Source organism: Carettochelys insculpta, chromosome 2, assembly GCF_033958435.1.
Source record: "Carettochelys insculpta isolate YL-2023 chromosome 2, ASM3395843v1, whole genome shotgun sequence".
NCBI lineage: Eukaryota > Metazoa > Chordata > Testudines > Carettochelyidae > Carettochelys > Carettochelys insculpta.
Window position 1 is genome coordinate 121,242,519 of NC_134138.1, and position 18,798 is coordinate 121,261,316.

The 18,798-nt window shown below is 45.7% G+C and overlaps 1 protein-coding gene across 2 annotated transcripts in view; it reads left to right on the top strand.

The window, feature by feature from the left end:
* Nucleotides 1-9,053: 9,053 nt before the first annotated feature.
* The window catches only part of GMPR (guanosine monophosphate reductase), a 49,472-nt gene continuing 39,727 nt past the window's right edge, over nucleotides 9,054-18,798 (top strand). The window contains exons 1-4 of one of the 2 annotated variants that reach the window (XM_074987649.1): nucleotides 9,054-9,493; nucleotides 13,933-14,052; nucleotides 14,984-15,067; nucleotides 17,164-17,337. In XM_074987649.1, coding sequence (XP_074843750.1) covers nucleotides 9,407-9,493; nucleotides 13,933-14,052; nucleotides 14,984-15,067; nucleotides 17,164-17,337 — 465 coding nt within the window. In that variant the 5' untranslated portion in view covers nucleotides 9,054-9,406. Of the gene's footprint in view, nucleotides 9,523-13,932; nucleotides 14,053-14,983; nucleotides 15,068-17,163; nucleotides 17,338-18,798 lie in introns of both variants that reach the window. The other variant, XM_074987650.1, reaches the window with a different exon arrangement.

An 18,798-nucleotide genomic window follows, 5' to 3' on the forward strand; every position in this document is an offset into this window, starting at 1 on the left:
TCTTACAAACTTGTGGGGTCAGGTCCTGGCTTCACGACCCCTTTGAACAACTTTACCATGCAAAGGGTATGTGAAGCTGGCTTACCCAACCATTGATAGTGTGGGAATTTCCAGGTGCAATCCTGTAATCTCTATAGCAAGGTGCATGGCCAGGGAAGGGATTGGCCAAAGCACAACGGTGCTGCAATAATGCCCTTTTGCAATGTGTTAGCTTTGGCTGGCCCCAAAACTGGGTACATGCATAATGGTGGTATAAAGCCCATTATGTCCTGTGCGAAGCACAGATAACGTCATGAGGACCAAATCCACAATGTTACAAATAAGAGAAGTATCTCAATGTGTTTTTGCAATAATCAAGGTGTAGTTTTCTGTTAATAAATCATGACGTCCTCGTTAAGCATTCTATGTTGAGGAGTCTGCAATGTTCTGAAGAACTCGGGCTTTGCTAGGATTTTCAATATTGGGGAATTGCAACTGTGTGGTGAAGAGGTTAATTTTCTCACTGAAGTTAAAAGAAAACTGAAAGCAGATACAAAGGAGGACCTTGTATGCAGTATATAATTAACTCATGAAGATACTTGTCAAAAGATATAAGATTAAAAAATAAATATAAATGAAAGATGCACCCGAATCAAGCTCCTAGACCTACATACTCCCAGTTTTACGGTAGTTGTTTTTACATCAAAATGGTGCAACATACCTTGTATGTATAAAATGGGCCAGATGAAAACTCAGGTCTGCAACACCCTGAATTCTGTGGGGACAATTTATAGTTTAGTCTCATCTCTACTATGAAATAAATGAGCATGTGCAATTACAACAACAAGGCTAAAAAACACAAGGGCCAATATTGCTCAAGCTTCATTTAATTAGCAGTTGGAGTCAGGAAGATGTTTCTCTATGAGAAATGGTGTTGCCTGTTAGGATGGATTTTTTCTGCCTTTCTTGGAAGTATAAGACAGAGAAATGTCAGACAGCATTGCAAATGAGATCAACTGCTGATCTTCATTGATAAAGCAGTTCAGAAGTTTTATTCCACCAATCCACTCTCAGGACCAAGGGCTAACTCGCTTCTTGGATGAATGAAGAAGAGAATACCAATTAAGAGTAGGAAAGTGGTATTATTTTTGTCAACAGCAGTGATGACCACTAATTAAGCACCATGTCCTAACTGGTGTCCACACTAAAGGTGGAGAGAATTCAAGTAAAGCTAAAAAAATAATTAGAATTTTGGTAATTCATGTCTTAAAGTGAGAAATTAAAGGAGGTGATGTAATTTACTGAAGGGATGACAGTGTATTAGTACCTAGGCAGTGTGAAATGTATAATACTAAAGGATTCTGTAATGTGGAGGAATAGGCATTCAAACCAGAAATGGCCAAATTTAACAGTGGTAATTAACCATAGAACAGTAAACAAAGGGATATGTGGTAGAGGAGTAAATTAACATGGACTAGGAACCTTTAACTTTGCACCCGCAGCAGTAGTTCTGAACAAATTTACGCTGGGTGTGCTAAAGCAACCATGAAACCAGGTATCTGATTTGTTATAACACTTGAACCTCTTTAATCCAACCACCTTGGGAACTAAATTCCATAATCCAACATAGTTTTCCAGACCATGTGTGTTAGCCATAATGAAGAGTAAATAAACTCTATTACTGAAGGTTTTATGTGTGCAACCATTACAGAGTACTGTACATGTATAACACATCATAGGATAAATCCTTAATGCACTCTTTTTAAACTCTTATTTTGTTTTTATCACATGTAGGTAGTTAAGCAGAAAACCACTAATTGCACAGTCCAGTGCGCTGACATTTCTCATGTTTGGAAGGTAATTTTGTACTAGACTAATGTGTACATACGTACATATACTTTTTGTTTTGTTTCACTGTATTTAATCTTAGTTTTTATCATGATTATGACTCTCCACCTACGCAGGGATCTGAATGATAGGTGTTCCCAGATTAGACACCCAGATTAAGAAGTGTACAATTTGAAGCTAATGGGTGCAGCAGCACCCTTAGATCCAACACTTATGGCTTACAATGTCCACATGGAGGAATTAAAGCATAGCACTTTGGTGCACTCTGCCATTTGCACCTCCTAGTCTGAATTATGGGGCAGGGCAGACAAGCCAACAGTTTCAGTTTAGCTGCACCTATATTTCCCTCTCTCACATTGGACAAGCAAGAATTGGAACCACCAAAAATTCGTTGCTTCTTCTGAAAATTTGGTCCATGGTACTCAGCAATATTGATTTATCTACGAGACACCAGCAACCACTGCTGTAAGAACCATGCTGTGGACAAGGGATGTACTGGGTGTGATCGACTGGATCACAGAAATTCCCTTGCAGTTCCCAGATTTTCAGCCTTGCTGTTGTAATTGCACATGCTCATTTATTTCATAGTAGAAATGAGACTGGCAACTGCCTCCCAGTAAGCTGATCAAGCCACAGAGGCCTACCTTCCTGCCTTCCAGCGCTCCCCACCACCCGGTCTTGTTTGGCCAAAAGCTCTGGTGTCTCCTAGCCAAGGCACACAGTTGGAGCTCCTGCCTCCTGCAGAGCAACACAAGCACTGAACCACCTTAGCTCTGGGAGGATGCAGCTATAAGGCTGCTGATAGCACCCAGGAAACCAACCCCCAAATAAATCCATCTTCCTCTGGGTGACTGGAAAGTTAGAGCTGCTTCAAAAAGAGATGGAGAGACACTGATGCGATATACTTGGACTGGCGGAGAAGCACTGGATGGCATTGGGAGATATGTGTAGTTGTGAAGTCATTTGGTCAGGGAATGAAATGAAGCATGAGGCAGAAGTCGGATTCCTTCTTAGCAAAAGAACTAGAGGAACATGGTTAGGGTACCAACTGGTGAGTGCAAGAATGATGGCAGCAAGATTCAAAGCGAAACCATTCAACTTCTCAGTCGTTCAGATGTATGCACCCACATTGGACAGAAGGCAGGAAGAGATGGAGCTATTCTATAAATACTTGACAAAGACACCGGAGGAGATACCAAAGACAGAAAAGGAGATTGGAAAGCAAAGGTTGGAGCAGATAACGAAGGTTGGGAGAGAGTCATGGGAAGGTTTGGAAAGGGAATAAAAACTGAACGAGGTGAGAAACTACAACAGTTTGCTACAGAACACAAGATGGTGATCTACAACACGAGATTCCAACGAAAGGACTATAGGAAGTAGACATGGTGATAGAATGACGGGAAAATCTAAGAACATGATATATGTGATCTTGATAAAAAGAAGATGGGTAACATCAGTACAGCAGTGCCAAACTTTCCCAGGAGCAGATGCAGACTCAGGCCACATTCTAGTGATTGCAAACATCAAGATGAAACTCAAGAGAAAGTATAAGACACAGTTTAAGAAAAGAAGAGACATGGTGAGGCTAGGTGAGGAAGAAATAGGGAATACGTAATGCGCAGTGCTTGAAGAGATAATCAGGAATGTGGCACAGAGAAAGACTTAGATAACAGAGTCGAAGAGACAGCCATGGTGATAGAAGAGGCAATTGAGCAGATGGTTCCAGAAGAAAAGAAGATCAATAAGAAGTGGATTATACAGGAGATACTGAAGTTGGTCCAAGAGAAGAGAGCACTGAAGATCAGACACGATGTTTCTGAGAGGGCGGAACAGCAATATAGGTGAAATACAACAAGGTAAGGAAAGTGGCCGGAATGGATAAGGTGAAATGGCTAGAGCTGCCGTGTGATGATATAGAGAGGTATTACAGTGAGCATAAGACTAGGGAGGTGTACAAGATGATGAGAAATATTAATAGGAAGTGGCAGCCTAAGCAGATGGCGATCAACGACGAGAATGACAAGGTGCTCATAAACAAGGAGAAAGCTGTGCAGCTATGGATGAGATATTGCACTGATCTGTACAAAGTACAGTTGGATTTGAGTGTCTCAGAGAAACTGATCGAAGAACTGAAAGAGATGTCTCTGCCGAGCATCGAGAGCGACACCAGTACTTCGAAGGAGGAAGCAGAAAGAGCAGTGAATGACTAAAGAACAGCAAGAGCCCTGGAAATGATTAGATCACAGGATAGATGGTCAAATATAGCAGAGAAATTATGATTCAGGACGTACACCAGCTATGTAATATAGTATGGAAAGAGAGGAAGGCAGCTAAGGAATGGACAAGTGACAATACACAAAAAAGGAAGCGTGTTGGAGTGCAAGAACTACAGAACGATTGCCCCAACAAGTCATCCAGGCAAGGTGCTGATGAAGATACTGACAGAGCTTGAGACTGCAAACAGAAGAACATCTAGTGTGTGAGCAAGCAGGATTCAGGAAAAATAGAAGTACCACACAGCAAATATTGGCACTAAGACTGATAGCGGAGAAAACTTGACAAAAGAACATCTACAATTGTTTTGTCGATTTTCAGAAAGCCTTTGACAGTAGAGATCAGAAAGTGGCTTGGGTGGTGTTGGAGCTGTATGGAGTAGATAGCAGATTGATATGGTTGTTGAAGGATATCAATGGAAATGTGGAGGCAGCGGTGAGAACATGATGAAAGTTGGGAAGCTGGTTTAGAAAAAAGGAGATGTATGAAACAAGGAGATCCGATATTGCTGAGTATCTTCATCATGCACCTAGAGAGAGCCATGGACAAGACCAAGGAAGAGGCAGAAGGGATATCGGTGCATGGGATGAGAATTAACAGCTTGTGGTTTGCAGATGATATAATTATCATTGTGGAAAATGAAGAGACGCTAGCGAGAATGGTGCAGGTACTAAATGAGGAAGAGAAGCAGTACAGACTGATTAGGCACATTGATAAAATGAAAACAACTCTATTTGGAGATTAAAAAAATAGGAAGGAAGATTAGTGTAGATGGGATCGCACTAAAGAACATAGAGACGTTCATATATCTGCAGAGCAACATGACATGATCTAAACTGTCAGAAGGAAACAGCAACTAGAACAGCAAAAGCACGAGTGAGTTTGAAGACGATGGATAAGATCTGGAAAAGCAAAGCGATTAGCTTACGAACAAAGGTGAGTGTCTTGAAAATGTGTGTATTCAGAGCCATGTTGTATGGATCTGAGACATGGGTGATAACAAAAGATTCAAAGATACTGGGGTTCAAGACAAGATTAAGATATTAAGATCCTGAGAATAGGATGGGTGCAGAAGGTCACCAGTGAGGAATTATATGGGAATATACAGCTGTAAGAGAACCTGCTGCAGAAGATCATACAACGGAAGTTGCAGCTGTTAGGGCATATCTGTAGAATGGACACCAAATGAAAAGTCAAGATCCTGGTATTCGGCATAATGGATGGTTCAAATAGGAGAGGAAGACTCTGTAGAGAATGGTTAGATGCTCTACTAGATTGGTGCAGATCTGGTCTACAAAAACTAAGCCACTCCACAATGGACAGGGAAAGATGGAAGGAAACAGTGAAGGAGTCACTGGACACTAACGGGCGCTGAGCCCATGGCTGTTGACGATTATGACGACTCTGTAAAAGTTTTACAGGGAGAAAGGTCATAAGGTCAACCCTTTTTATCAATGAAAGAGAAATATGCACAATGGTTGTTACCTAGTTGGGGGAACAATTATATACATCGGACTTGACACTAAACAAAAAAGAATTTTTTACTAAGTATAAAAGGTAGGATTTAAGTGACTGCAAGTGAAAACAGATCAAAGTAGCTTACTAAGTCAAAATAAACAAAACACTCCAGCTAATTCTAACCCATTAAGAAACTTTTTACATGCAAAGTCTTACCCTAAAACAGTTGTTCTTGGTTTAAGCCAGAGTTGATCTTTTTTCCAGCAGCTTTGTCTTCACCTTTTCACTACAGTTCTTTGTTCCCAAGTTTCTTCATGTGTATCCTTTTGGGGTGGGGAGGCCATTTCAAAAGTCAGCTGAAGACAAAGAGGCTTTCCTCTAGGGCAGGAACACTTTTTCAGTCCCCGCCATCGCCACAGAAAAGTACTAGATTCAAGATGGATTCCAGTACCAGCTGGCATGGTCACACGTCTTTCAATGGACCTATAGGTGCTAGAACTATGGGTGAGAAAGTGGTTTCCCTTATATTCAGGTTTTGCAGTGCACTTCAATGGCTCTCAACACCCACGCTAAACAAACTGTTCCAGCACCACTGCTAGGACCAGCCACTGTTCGGGCTTACAGGAAAATAAAACCATTCATGGGTTGTTGGTTGGAGTACTGAGCCATTAAAGTACCACTTTAAAGTACTGGCCCATATTAGCATACTTAAATTAAAACCAGATTCACACTTCATAGTCTTAATTTTACATACAGGAATGACATATGCACAACAATATATATAAATTAAGTGGATTACAACTTTCAAAATGACATGTTACATGCCCTGTTTTGCATAGAGCATCTTTGAGTTATTCAGATGCATAAGGCAGTTTTCATAAAGCCTGTGGGTTCCCATGACACTAGACTGTCATACTTGTAGATAATGAAGGCAGTGTTATGTGGCTCTGCAATGAACCTGCTTTTTCCTTGGAAAAGGAGGCTAGTGATGAATATCATGCTCCACTCTCCAGCTAGGGATAACATAAGCTTTATATTGCTCCCACCAAATTCAGTGGCAAAGCTGTTATTGGCTCAGTAATTTAATAGACCTTTAAGACCAGAAAGGATTGCTCAGATGAACTAGTCTGACCTTCTGTACCACATGCTATAGAATTTCACTCAGTTAAGCACGTACTGAGCCTAGCTTAGTGGAAGCAGAATGGACCTAAAGTACAAATATTTTGCTATGGAACTTTTATAATTTAACCTTGCCTAACAGTTCCTAATATTTTAAATAAACAAAAACAGCAAATTTCATACTCATTAATATTAGATAGGGCCAAATTTACCCCACACCCACCAGAATTGGGTGGTGTACATAGAAAGGAAACTTTAAATGCCAGATGGTGCTACTGGTAGTCTGTAATCAACCAGCTGCAAATTTAATCTACATTTTTACTCTGATTGCAGGCCTCTAATAGAACAAACACACAACAGTTTGTATAACAGTTTCTACATGTCACTCACCATCACTTCTCCAGTCAGGAAGGAGTTATAACACAATTCAGCCTGGTAAATATAGACCTGAGTGGCAAAGTGTGGGTCTCCTCTGACTCGCACCACAAGTCAGGTCTAGGGTTTTGGCCAGCCCTTTATAGAGAGATAGGGAGTAACTGCTAATGTCAGGTCCTGAGTTGAGCTTCTTAACAGTTTGTAGGGTTCCAGATTCGGGAGGATGGCTTACTTCCACTTTTACTTGCAAGTGAGCTTAAGGACACGTGCACCACTGGCAGGAAGGTCACTCCCTGTGCTACATAAGGCACTGCCTACATTAACTATAGCCAGCAAGAGGAGGAATTTCCCACTTAATTAGCAGAGCACCAACAGCCACTCACACCCAGCAGTGTGTGTTTCTGTTGGTGGTGCACATCAGCACAAGTCCCAGCGCACACAACAAAATTTATTCCACACATGGATGGAAAAAGAGGGAACACTGCCCCAGAGAGCAGAGAATGAAATGTCAAAGAAGGGGGAAACTAACAGTCAGAAAAAAGGACAAGAGACTGGCCAGTCACTGCAGCCTAAAGTTGAATGACTGCCTCAGAATGGAGGAAGCCGGGTCAGGCATTCTGCCAAGTGCTGAAGGAACTAGAGCACAGTTTGCCCAAAATCTTAACTGAAGAGGCTGCAAAAAAAACTTAAGGAAACACAAAATGTGACTTGCAGGAGGTCTTGTTCCATTTGAAACAAGCAACACGCGTGGTGAGACCGAAGCACAGATTAGGATGCCAGTCTTCCTCTGCTGCATAAGGGGAGTAAAGTCTGAGCATTCCGTGGCAGGAATGATGTTCCCTAACTAGATCAATGGAGGAATCTACTACAGAACAGTTGCTGAGGCCAGGGCTACATTACAGGGGAAAACATTGATTTAAGATATGCAAATCCAGCTAGGAGAATTGTGTAGCTGGGGCTGACGTATCCTAAATCAATTTTTCTAGCCATCCCCACAGCGGGAGGTTTACAAGAGAAACTCTCCTGCTGACTTCCCTTACTTCTTACCATTGAGGAGTACTGGGGTTGACGGTGGAGCCCTCATGGTTTTAGTCTGGCCCCACTAGGTGCATGAAATTGAAGATCAACTGTCGCCATGTTTATTTTCCAGTAAGTATAGATGAACCCTAAGGTAAGCCTGTACTAGGGAAATAAGTAGATACACAATTCTAGCTAAGGGATTTGCGTAGCTAGAATCAACGTCTCAGAATTAACTTACTTCCCTCGTGTAGTCCGAGACTCTTTAGTCTTATACCCACTTTCCTTAGGCTCGGTCTATGCTCACATTGAATATCGATGGCTGCTATGCAATTTTAGGTACACCAATTGTGTACCAAAAATCAATTCTGCAGCCATCGATATTCATCCCTGTCCTCACTGCAGAATGCCGATGCTCCTCCAGTCTGCACTCCTTAATTCTCATTGGCTTGCAAGGAGCTCTGAGGTCGACATTGACCCCAGAACACACCTGCGTAATGGCACCGTGGAAGATTGAACCTAAGTGTTCGATATTCCATGGCGAGAGTAAACCCAGTCCCTCTCAACATTACGGGGGGGGGAGCACAGGGGTCAATGGCTGAGTCCAGAGATATCAATTTTGCCACATCTTCCCCAGATGCACAAAACTGAACTCCAGTAGATGGACCCCAGCAGGTCAATCTTGTAAGTATAGACAAGCCCCAGGAAATACCTAAACCCACCACCAGGGCGCCCTGACCGAGCCACTAGCCACAGCTATATACAGCTTGGTGGTTTGAGCATTGGCCTACTGAACCCAGGGTTGTTACTTCAGTCCTTGAGGGGGGCTCCTTAGGGATCTGGGGCATGTAGGAGAACGGGGGGGGGGGGTGGTGCTTGGTCCTGTCGAGAGGGCACGGAACTGTACTCGACTTCCCTAGGTCCCTTCCAGCTCTGTGAGATGTGTGTACAGGGAGAGCTGGGTCACATGGCCTGGGGCTCCCGCTTCCCCCAGGCGTGCCCGTAGCGCTGCAGGGCTCCCACCGCGATCCCAGGGGCTCCATGTACTCTGCGGCGTGTGACGCCCGCTCCCTACCCAGGCACCCACTGGCTGGCTGCGGGGCGCCCTGCGGCAGCGCTTGTAGTCACCCGCCCAGGCGGGCCGGCGAGAGCGGGGGGAGGCGCAGGGCAGGACGAGCAGCCGCTGCCACCGCGCCGGGCCTCTGCTAAAAACAGCCCCGTGTCCTAATAAAGCGCCGGGCTCTGCGCGCCCAAGCCATACCCGGCGGCAGCAGGCGGCAGCGGCCCCGAGAGAGGGGCACCTCCCCGGCACGCGGCCCCCTTCCCGGACAGCGAGATGCCCCGCGTGGACGCGGACCTCAAACTGGACTTTAAGGACGTCCTGCTGCGGCCTAAGCGAAGCAGCCTCAAGAGCCGCGCCGAGGTGGGGGGAGCCGAGCCGGGCGGATTGGGGTCTGTGGCCGCTTTCTCGGGTTTGTTCTGTATTGCCGGGGCGCGGGGCGGGGGGACAGTCTGTGGAGTGCGGCCCATGCGCTCGGTCGGGGAGGCGGGATCCGGGATCCGGTGGCGGCGAGCAGCGCCGCTGCTGCTCATCCCCCACCTCGCCAGCGGCCGGCCCGCTGTCCGCGCCGCCTTGCCCTCCGAGCAGGTGCAGCTGCGGTGAGGGAGAGGTGACCTCCCGGGGGGGAGGGGTCCCTTGCAGCGCCGCGAAAACAGCCGCGGGACGCGTCCCTTCCCCCGGGGGGCTCGTTCCAAAGAGCGCCCCCCTGGGCTGGCCAGGCCGGCGCTTTCCCTGGCGCGGAGCAGGCGGAGGCCCGCTGGCCGGCGGGCAGTGCTCTGGCATGAAACTGCCTTTAGACCCAGCCGGGGCCACGGGAGCTGATGAAAAGCCCCCCGTTACCAACAGAGCGGGAGGGGAGGTGTGTATGGTCCTGCTGCCCTAGGACTGGCTCTGCCCAGCGGGGCAGCACCCGGGCTTGGAGCGGTTTCAGTTCCATACAGGATTTACCTTTTGGGTCAGTGGGTCTCTGCCCCCCCCCCCCCCCACTATAAAATTAGCTTCAGCCCTCTGCTGCCTGTCAGGCCTGGGGTGCTGTGCAGCTGGCAGCCTAGCACTGGCCCCTTCTTGCTCAGTTATGTGAAGCCCTGCAGCCTGGCCAGCATTGGGCTGTAGCTGCATGGCCACTGCTTGGTGCTCACCCGCTGCGGCATGCGCAGAGCTCAGTAGTCTGGCTGAGGGGCATTACTTGCCAGTCGAGGCATTTCCATTAAGGCTGCATGGGTCTTTCTCTGTAGCCTGAGCACTGCTTATGGAACCCCCCCCAGCAGAACTTCCCATCTCTGTGAACTTCCAACAAACATGGCTGCCTCTGCTGTGACACCAGCCACCTTATTTAACTCCGTCACCCCAGCCATGAAATACCATGTGATCAATGTGGCCACCCATTGGGTTGGAGAAGGGAGGGAGAATCCAGCATTCAACAAGGGGTGAAGGAGGTTGTGAGAAGAAAGGGGTCTGGAGCAGTGTTCCCTGTAAAGCAGAGCGCTTGGCCTGTCCCCCAGGAGAGATTCAGGTGCTGCTTAGCTGATTAACAGAGTGCCCATAACACCCACAGCCAGCAGCATGTGTTTCTACTGGTGGTGCACATCCCCACATGCTTTGGTGCATGACAAAATTTATTCTGCTCACGTATGGAAAAAAATTAGAGGGAACCCTACAGGCCAAGAAGTCAAAAGTCGAGGTGGTCAGATTGATTCTGGACAGGAATTGTGAGAGCTAATCAAATCAGAAGCATGTCAGGAAGAAGAATCCAGGAATAAGATGAACAAATCCTTCTCAATTGGATGATGACTTGAACAGTATTCCTTTCCAACCCAGTAATGATATCATAGGCTAATTTACTTATTGCCCTTTTTATGTCTTCCCTCATAAGCCAGGATCACCTTTGACCATTTTCAGCATGGAGATTTTTCTTTAAAATTCCATTAATGGCCAGACAAACAGTGGGAGCTATGGGCTCTGGGACAGAGCTGTCACCCCTTTTATCCCTTCCCTTGTAATGCAGTGTTTTGTATATTAGGTGTGCATGTGTGTGGGAAGGAGGGGTTGCAGGGACAGGTTAAAGCTAGATAAACCAGGGCTGGTATGGGAGGGTTATCTCAGGAGAGCATGATGAACAGTTAAAGGCATTTCACATGACAAAAGTGCATGTCATGAGAGTTTGTGGAAAGCTGATGAAGGTTAAGAAATTGGACACCATCACTGAGCCTGCAGCAAGAGAAACTGACAGTGTCTGTGAGAGCCAAATCTGAAACAGACAGCCTCAGTCCTGCTTCAAAACAGGAGTATAAATAAATAGTTCTGGCAAGGAGACAGAGGCTGCTTACTACAGTGCCTGATACCCAACAAGCTGCTGCTTTGAAGTTTAAATTAACAGTGCCTGGCTGTGCAGTTTGAATGTGTTATTCTTCACAGAGACAGCATGTCACCTTGTAGGTGGAGTAAGTCACCTTCACAGCCAGACAGTGTAGTGCAGCACAGCATGGAAAGCTGGACAGTATATATTCCTTTCCATAGCTGGTCTGCAGTATCTTTTTTTTGTCTTGTCAATTTGCCCTCTCTTTGTCACCTTAGAAAGAGGGAACCAAATCTTCAGAAGCTCAAATTCAAATTTTGAAACAAAGGTGTACCTTTGGGAGGGGAAGGAGAGTTGCAAGGGCCAGGACCTTGCTAGCTACAGACTATCTGATGCAGCACAGATTAGAAATCAAACCTGAGCTGGGTGCAACCGGGAGCTGTTAGTATGAGATCTGGTTGTGGGTGTCCTCCTTGCAGTGGATCCATGTTCTCACTGTAGTTATTCATGAGAAGCAGAGATGTGCATTGGTCCCAACATTTGCATTTGGGCACACCTGGGGGCATTCAGGTCTAGCAGTCGGCAGACCCAAGTATACTGTTGGACCTGGGCCACTGGCTGATATCTCTTCTTCTCTGACCTCCCTGCACAGACAATGTGGTTGATGGAAGAGGGTCCTTCTTTCACTTTGACCACTAGAGCTCAGAGCCTGAGCCAATGGCTCGTTCCTCTTAGCTTTCCCCCAGGGAGGAGACAGTTCACAGGACAATGTATTTTCTTCCCTTTTTTCCCTCCACCCCCCCACTCTGTCTTATCAGGAAGGGGAGAGAGCCGAGTATCTGCTGGATCATTAAGAGCAACATTCACATGGATACTCATGGGGAAATTCTGCACCAAAAAATTAAAAATTCTGCACATAATATTTTAAAATTCTGCATATTTTATTTATTAAAACAACACCATCTAATCACATTGATTTCAATTATTTTGGTAGTTGTATTTGTTTAAACTACAGTGGAATGGATGGAGAATGGGACTGGGGAGAAGTGGAGGAAGTTCCCACACCAGTTCTGTCTAATAAAAATGTAGCTAGTATTGACTTTTTATTTCTAGTTATTGGTCAACAAATCTAGACGTCTTTTGGTTTACAATTTCCCACTAATAACTGGTCTTTCTGAAAGATGCTGCTCTGGCGACTCTCAAAATAGAAGGCGCCCAGAATTAAATCCCGCACAGCCAAGTAACAGTGTATGCTTCCCAAACATTGTCCAGTAAGTGTGTCTCAGCCTGAAATTGGAGTGACCTGTAAGAGTGAGAGCGGTGCAGCCTCCCGTTTATGCTGTCCCTGGGCCCTCTGCTGAGTGTGTCAACCAGGGGCTTAGTGCCAACTGTGGTGAAGGTGGTTTTGTCACATGTCACCTGCTGAGCAGAGATGGGAGCTGAAATTAATATTGGTCATACCAGAGAATATTAGCTGTGTTTGAGTCTGTCATAATAGTCATATGGCACAGAGACCAGTGCTCCACCAGGTCTGCCTGAGTCTAAATTTCATTGTAGGCAAAACTAAGGGAGCACTGATTAGTGTTATTCCTGGATGAATTCTGAATCACTGCACAGGCACAGAATTCGTGGTTCCTTGCAGAGGTCTTTGCTTCATTGCAGAAAAATGACTTCATGTGTATGAGAGAGAGAGTCCGTGTTTGCACTGCACACAGAGTGGAGGGGCAGGGCTTTGGGTGTGTTCCTAAGAAGGTAAGTGTGGGGCAGCCTCTGACCACTCAGGCAAGGCAGAATGTAGCAGCCTGCCTGCTTAGTGAATTGTTCCATTATCTCTAGAAAATTCCCCCAGGAGTCTTAAAAAAAGGTCTAAAAATATTGATTCCTTTACATTGCTGGTATGGTAAAGGCACCTCATTGTAAAGGACAGTATAGAAGTGCATATGGTACTTAAGTAATTATAATTGGTCTACGTTTTTGGACAGAAATTCCTGTCAATATGTGGCCCAGGAACTGTTTGCTCCTGACCTTTCTGGAGGTGGTCAGAAGGCACTATAAATTGTGAGTTTAAGTCCCCAGCCCTCACTTTGCCCTTCAGTTTTTTATAGCATAATTCTGAGCGTATTATAAAATAATTCAAAATCATCTTGACCCTTCCTGTTCCCATTTCCTTTTATCGCTTCCCATTTTGATTTCTTCCCTACCTCCTTCCCCCACCCAGCTTTATTTCCTCTGCATCAGCAAGACTCTTCTCCGTATCATAAGCAAAATACCTTTTTCAGTGACATTTTTGTTCTCAGCTGGAAGGCAAAAGGTGAAATGCTTTCAATCAAAGCAAACACTAGCATGTAAAGGAGCTGGATTACTGCCAGGATGACTAAGAGATTGGTTGAATCTGCTCTGGTTGAAATCAGTGGCAATACACTTGTTGTCTCTACACCATATATAATGGTGCACAATCACTGTTGGTATAAAAGTTTTCACCAGAGATTGTATTCGTTCCTCACAGGTAGATCTAACACGTACCTTCACATTCCGCAACTCCCAGCAAACATATACAGGGATTCCCATTATGGTGGCAAACATGGACACGGTGGGCACATTTGAAATGGCAAAGGTGATGACCAAAGTAAGTGCTGCTGTTCACTTTTCTCTACAAAAGCCGGGAAACCATTTGTTTGCTTAAAGAACATTGTACAAAAACGTAGACAATTGCATATCTCAGACATGTGCCTAGAGGGGTGGGGCGCCAAGAGAAACCACTGTCCTAAAATCAGGAACATGATGGTAAAATCTTAAGACTGTCTTCTCTGCAACAAGAGGTGTTTTGTCACATCAAGTTATCTAACCCAAGATAGTGCTCTGCATGTAAAATCCTTGTGGGCACAAGGCACAATTGCATTTTACCTTCATATAGCTAGTTGAGGTCAGCCTCCGGAGGTCGGGGGGTAGGTGAAGTTGATGTTATCAAAACCCTTAAGTCAGTGGTTCCCAAACTATGTTCTGGAGCAACACTGGTGTTCCGTGAGCTATGGCAAAGTATTCCGCCATTGAAACTGAGTAATGGCGGTCTCTTCCCTGTTCTCAGGGAAGCAATGTTCCTCATGGTTAGTATGATGATGTAAAAAAGGTAAAGTGCTCCGCCAAGAGCGCTGTGACGTCCAAGTGTTCCATGACCGGGAAAAGTTTGGGAACTGCTGCCTTAGGTGACATTACAACCTTGTATGAAAGAGTAATTGCTTCTCTGTTGTTTCTATATATAAATTGTGCAGTATGTAAGAGAAATCTGATTAACATGCGTAGTCAAAATCTTTGCAGCTAATCTAATACAGCTACTGCAGTCAGATCTCATTAGCTAATTGGCCTCTATCCTCATGATTCACAACACATGCAGAGTGAGGAAGAAATGGAGACTACATGGTATAACTGCATATTTTGCTTATTGCTTGTTCAGAGCTGATCCTGCAAGGTGCTAGCCACTTTGAACTCTCACTGAAACGGAAAAAGGAGAGCTGACTAATTTGGATGTTAATATCAGTTTGCTTGTTTCCTTTTTCTAGCATGCTATGTTCACTGCTATTCACAAGCATTATTCTCTGGAAGAATGGAAACTGTTTGCAGCCAATCACCCAGAATGCCTTGAGGTACATTCCCATGTTGTAAACTCATTCTGCCTTGCCTTAAAGCAGCCCATGCAGGGTTATGAAAGTAATTTGTTCATGGAAAATAATACCCATGGTACTGTTGTTTTGACATTGCACAAGGTATTTCATTACCTGTGGCTCATTTTTAAATGATATTTTAATTACGAGGGGCTTGCTTGAAGGCCAACTTATCAGATAGGTTCAACAACTTTTTTCATAGATATGATATAGTATTGGGGTGGAGAGCGGCTCAAGGGAATATAGTATATCCGAACACTTTGGCACTTAGTTACATATCTTATTGGTAGATTGAAAGCACATTTTGTGTTGGACAGCGATTGCAGTACTGTCCTCTGATGCTTAAATGGTGCCTTGCTCTGTAGGCTTGGATCTCCGCGGAGGTTCTGTGGGCAAGCAACTGTGGAAGCTATTTTTCTGTGAGAATTAAGCCATAATAAGGACTAGTGAGGAAAAAGTGCTTGTTCATGCTGGTAGATTCAGGGAGGACTGGGTAAACTGACAGGTCCAACCCCTATTCTCAAGGGGATCCCCAAAGTTTTTAACTCTATTTGGATTTACACAAACTGGTTGGGGTTTCTATGCTTCTGTTGATCTGGGCAACTCTGGCTACGTCTACACATGCACACTACATCGAAATAGCTTATTTCGATGTAGCGACATCGAAATAGTCTATTTCGATGAATAACGTCTACACGTCCTCCAGGGCTGGCAACGTCGACATTCAACTTCAACGTTGGGCAGCACCACATCGAAATAGGCACTGCGAGGGAACGTCTACACGCCAAAGTAGTACACATCGAAATAAGGGTGCCAGGAACAGCTGCAGACGGGGTCACAGGGCGGACTCAACAGCAAGCCGCTCCCTTAAAGGGCCCCTCCCAGACACAGTTGCACTAAACACCACAAGATCCACAGAGCCGACAACTGGTTGCAGACCCTGTGCATGCAGCATGGATCCCCAGCTGCCACAGCAGCAGCCCGAAGCCCTGGGCTAAGGGCTGCTGCACACGGTGACCATAGAGCCCCGCAGGGGCTGGAGAGAGAGCGTCTCTCAACCCCTCAGCTGATGGCCGCCATGGCGGACCCCCCTATTTCGATGTTGCGGGACGCGGATCGTCTACACGTGCCCTACTTCGACGTTCAACTTCGAAGTAGGGCGCTATTCCCATCCCCTCATGGGGTTAGCGACTTCGACGTCTTGCCGCCTAACGTTGATTTCAACTTCGAAATAGCGCCCAACACGTGTAGCCGTGATGGGCGCTATTTCGAAGTTGGCGCCGCTACTTCGAAGTAGTGTGCACGTGTAGACGCGGCCTCTGATAATCATGGCCCTTGAAGGAACCCACTTTATACATGAAGATACTTTTCACATTAGATTATAGATAGTTTAAATGTAAGTAGGGTTTATAATATGCCACTACTGTTGTACTGAAGAAGAACCTTAAAACAAAGTATAGGTAACTGATTCTTTTGTTTGGCCTAGCTGTGGTATTTATTTCTGTATGGTTTTACATAATAGAGCACTTAATAGAAACCCATGCTAGAAACTATGCAAGGTTGTCCAGGGTGGTTGGAATAGATGTGAGAACTGTGCATTTGTCTGATCTCTAAGGCTGTGGCCACACTAGCCCCTCCTTTTGAAGGGGCTGTGGTAATGTGGCACTTTGGAATATGCTAGTGAGGTGCTGCCATGAATGCGCAGTGCCTCATTAGCATAATGACAGCCACGCGCCCTTTGAAACTGCCGGTTTCAAAGTACACGCCACCCGTGTCGCTGGGGCCTTTTGAAATGAGGGAGGTCATTTCAAAACCAAAACCAAATGGGAAGAACGGGCTTTTGAAATCGGGGGGGGTCATTTCGAAAGGCCCCAGCTACATGGGTGTCGTGCATTTCAAAACCAGCAGTTTCGAAGCGCATATGGCTGCCATTATGCTAATGAGGCACTGTGTATTCATGGAAGCACCTCATTAGCATATTCCAAAGTGCCACATTACCATAGCCCTTCTGAAGGGAGGGGCTAGTGTGGCCACGGCCTAAGAGCTGTTGGTAATTTCTCTTCTCTGTCTCTCTCCAGCATGTAGCAGTGAGCTCAGGCAGTGGGAAGGCTGACTTGGATAGGCTGACAAGTATCCTGGAGGCCATTCCTCTTATCAAGTACATCTGCTTGGATGTGGCCAATGGATATTCAGAACACTTTGTGGAATTTGTAAAAAATGTCCATGCCAAGTTCCCGAATCACACCATCATGGTAGGTGGGTAGAAAAGGGGGTGGGGATTATCCTCATAAATAGAGCTCCAGTTTTCCTGATACTGGTTAGTTATGCCAGACTAGCACTTCTGATGCAGCCCCATCCATTAATAAAATAGAGGAACCTAGAGGTCTGCTGATGGACCCCTGCTGAAGGTTGCACCCTAACTTCAAGTCTTTGTGGTTGCCAAGATAATCTTCTCCCCATGATTGGATCCATTGCTGTCTTTCTGAGCCCAAGGACATAGGAGGTAGACATAGGAGGTAGACCTGTGAGGTTTGACCTCCCCCATTCAGCTCAGAAGGGTGCTGAGTATGAAGCCATACGGTGGCAGTTGCATAAAATGTCAACGCTGTCACTGTTGCACTACTAGTCGTGTTAGTAGAGGTGTTCCACATTTACTCTGAGATCGTGGTTAGAGTTTGAGTGTGTGGGCAGAGTTCGCGTTAAATTTTTCTCCCTCCACCACCCACCTCTCACACTGACTCTGACCTTTAACCATAAATGTTGTCGTTTCACGTTCCCCATCAGAGGTTCCAAGCTGAGTTCCACAGAGCACTTGCCGGTAGTGTGCTCAGAGCTGGTTGGTCACCTGGTGCTAGCTCCTCTTTGTTTCCAGCTACTAGGTTAAATCAAAGGCTTCTAAACGTAGATTAAATACTTCCCTAATATTGCTGTACTTGACCAAAAGTTGCTGTAGTTGCCACGGGATTGTTAGGCACTCATGAAGGGGAAGGGGAAAGTCACTCTAGTGATGGTGTAGCCACAACATGGCATGTCCACCCCTTCTCAATCAACCCATAGTGTACGCCCCTTATCCCATATGTAGGATGACCATATTTTTCTGTGTTGAATATGGGATATTTGGTAAAATTACTTGTACTTGTATTCAAGTGAGTTCAACAGCACTTCATCAGAACTAAAGTTCAGATCAACAATAAGTGAAAAAAATACCTGCTGAACTGGATTCTTTTTACCTTCTTTATCTTTAAGGTTTCAGGTTTCATGGGGGAGGAGCGACTCATCTATGGGAAGAAGTCACATGCACACGTTTTTATACATCTCTTGCACGAGGGAGGGTGGGGGGAGGGTGTGACCCACTAACCCAGTCCTACCTGCCCAGGACTCTCCAACCTCCAGGCCTGCCTGGGCCCCAGGGACAGAGTAGCCTGTCGTGGTACCAGGTGCCATATCTTCCCAAGGCAGTGAGTGTGTGTGTGTGTGTGGGTGGGTGGGGGGGGGGGGAACACAGAGTCACTTACGTCCCTACAATTTCTGCCAGGATTCACACCAGAACGTGGCCAGCTGCAGCTTTTCAGCACTGTGCAGGATGGAAGGGAAAGGACCTGCATCCAGCTGTAGGTGAGGAAAAGGGAAGAAGGGATGACCTGGCTTATGTCTTCAGAGAGATCATCTCTTTTCTCCACTCCCCCCTACCCCAGTGCTGGAAGAACCTTGTC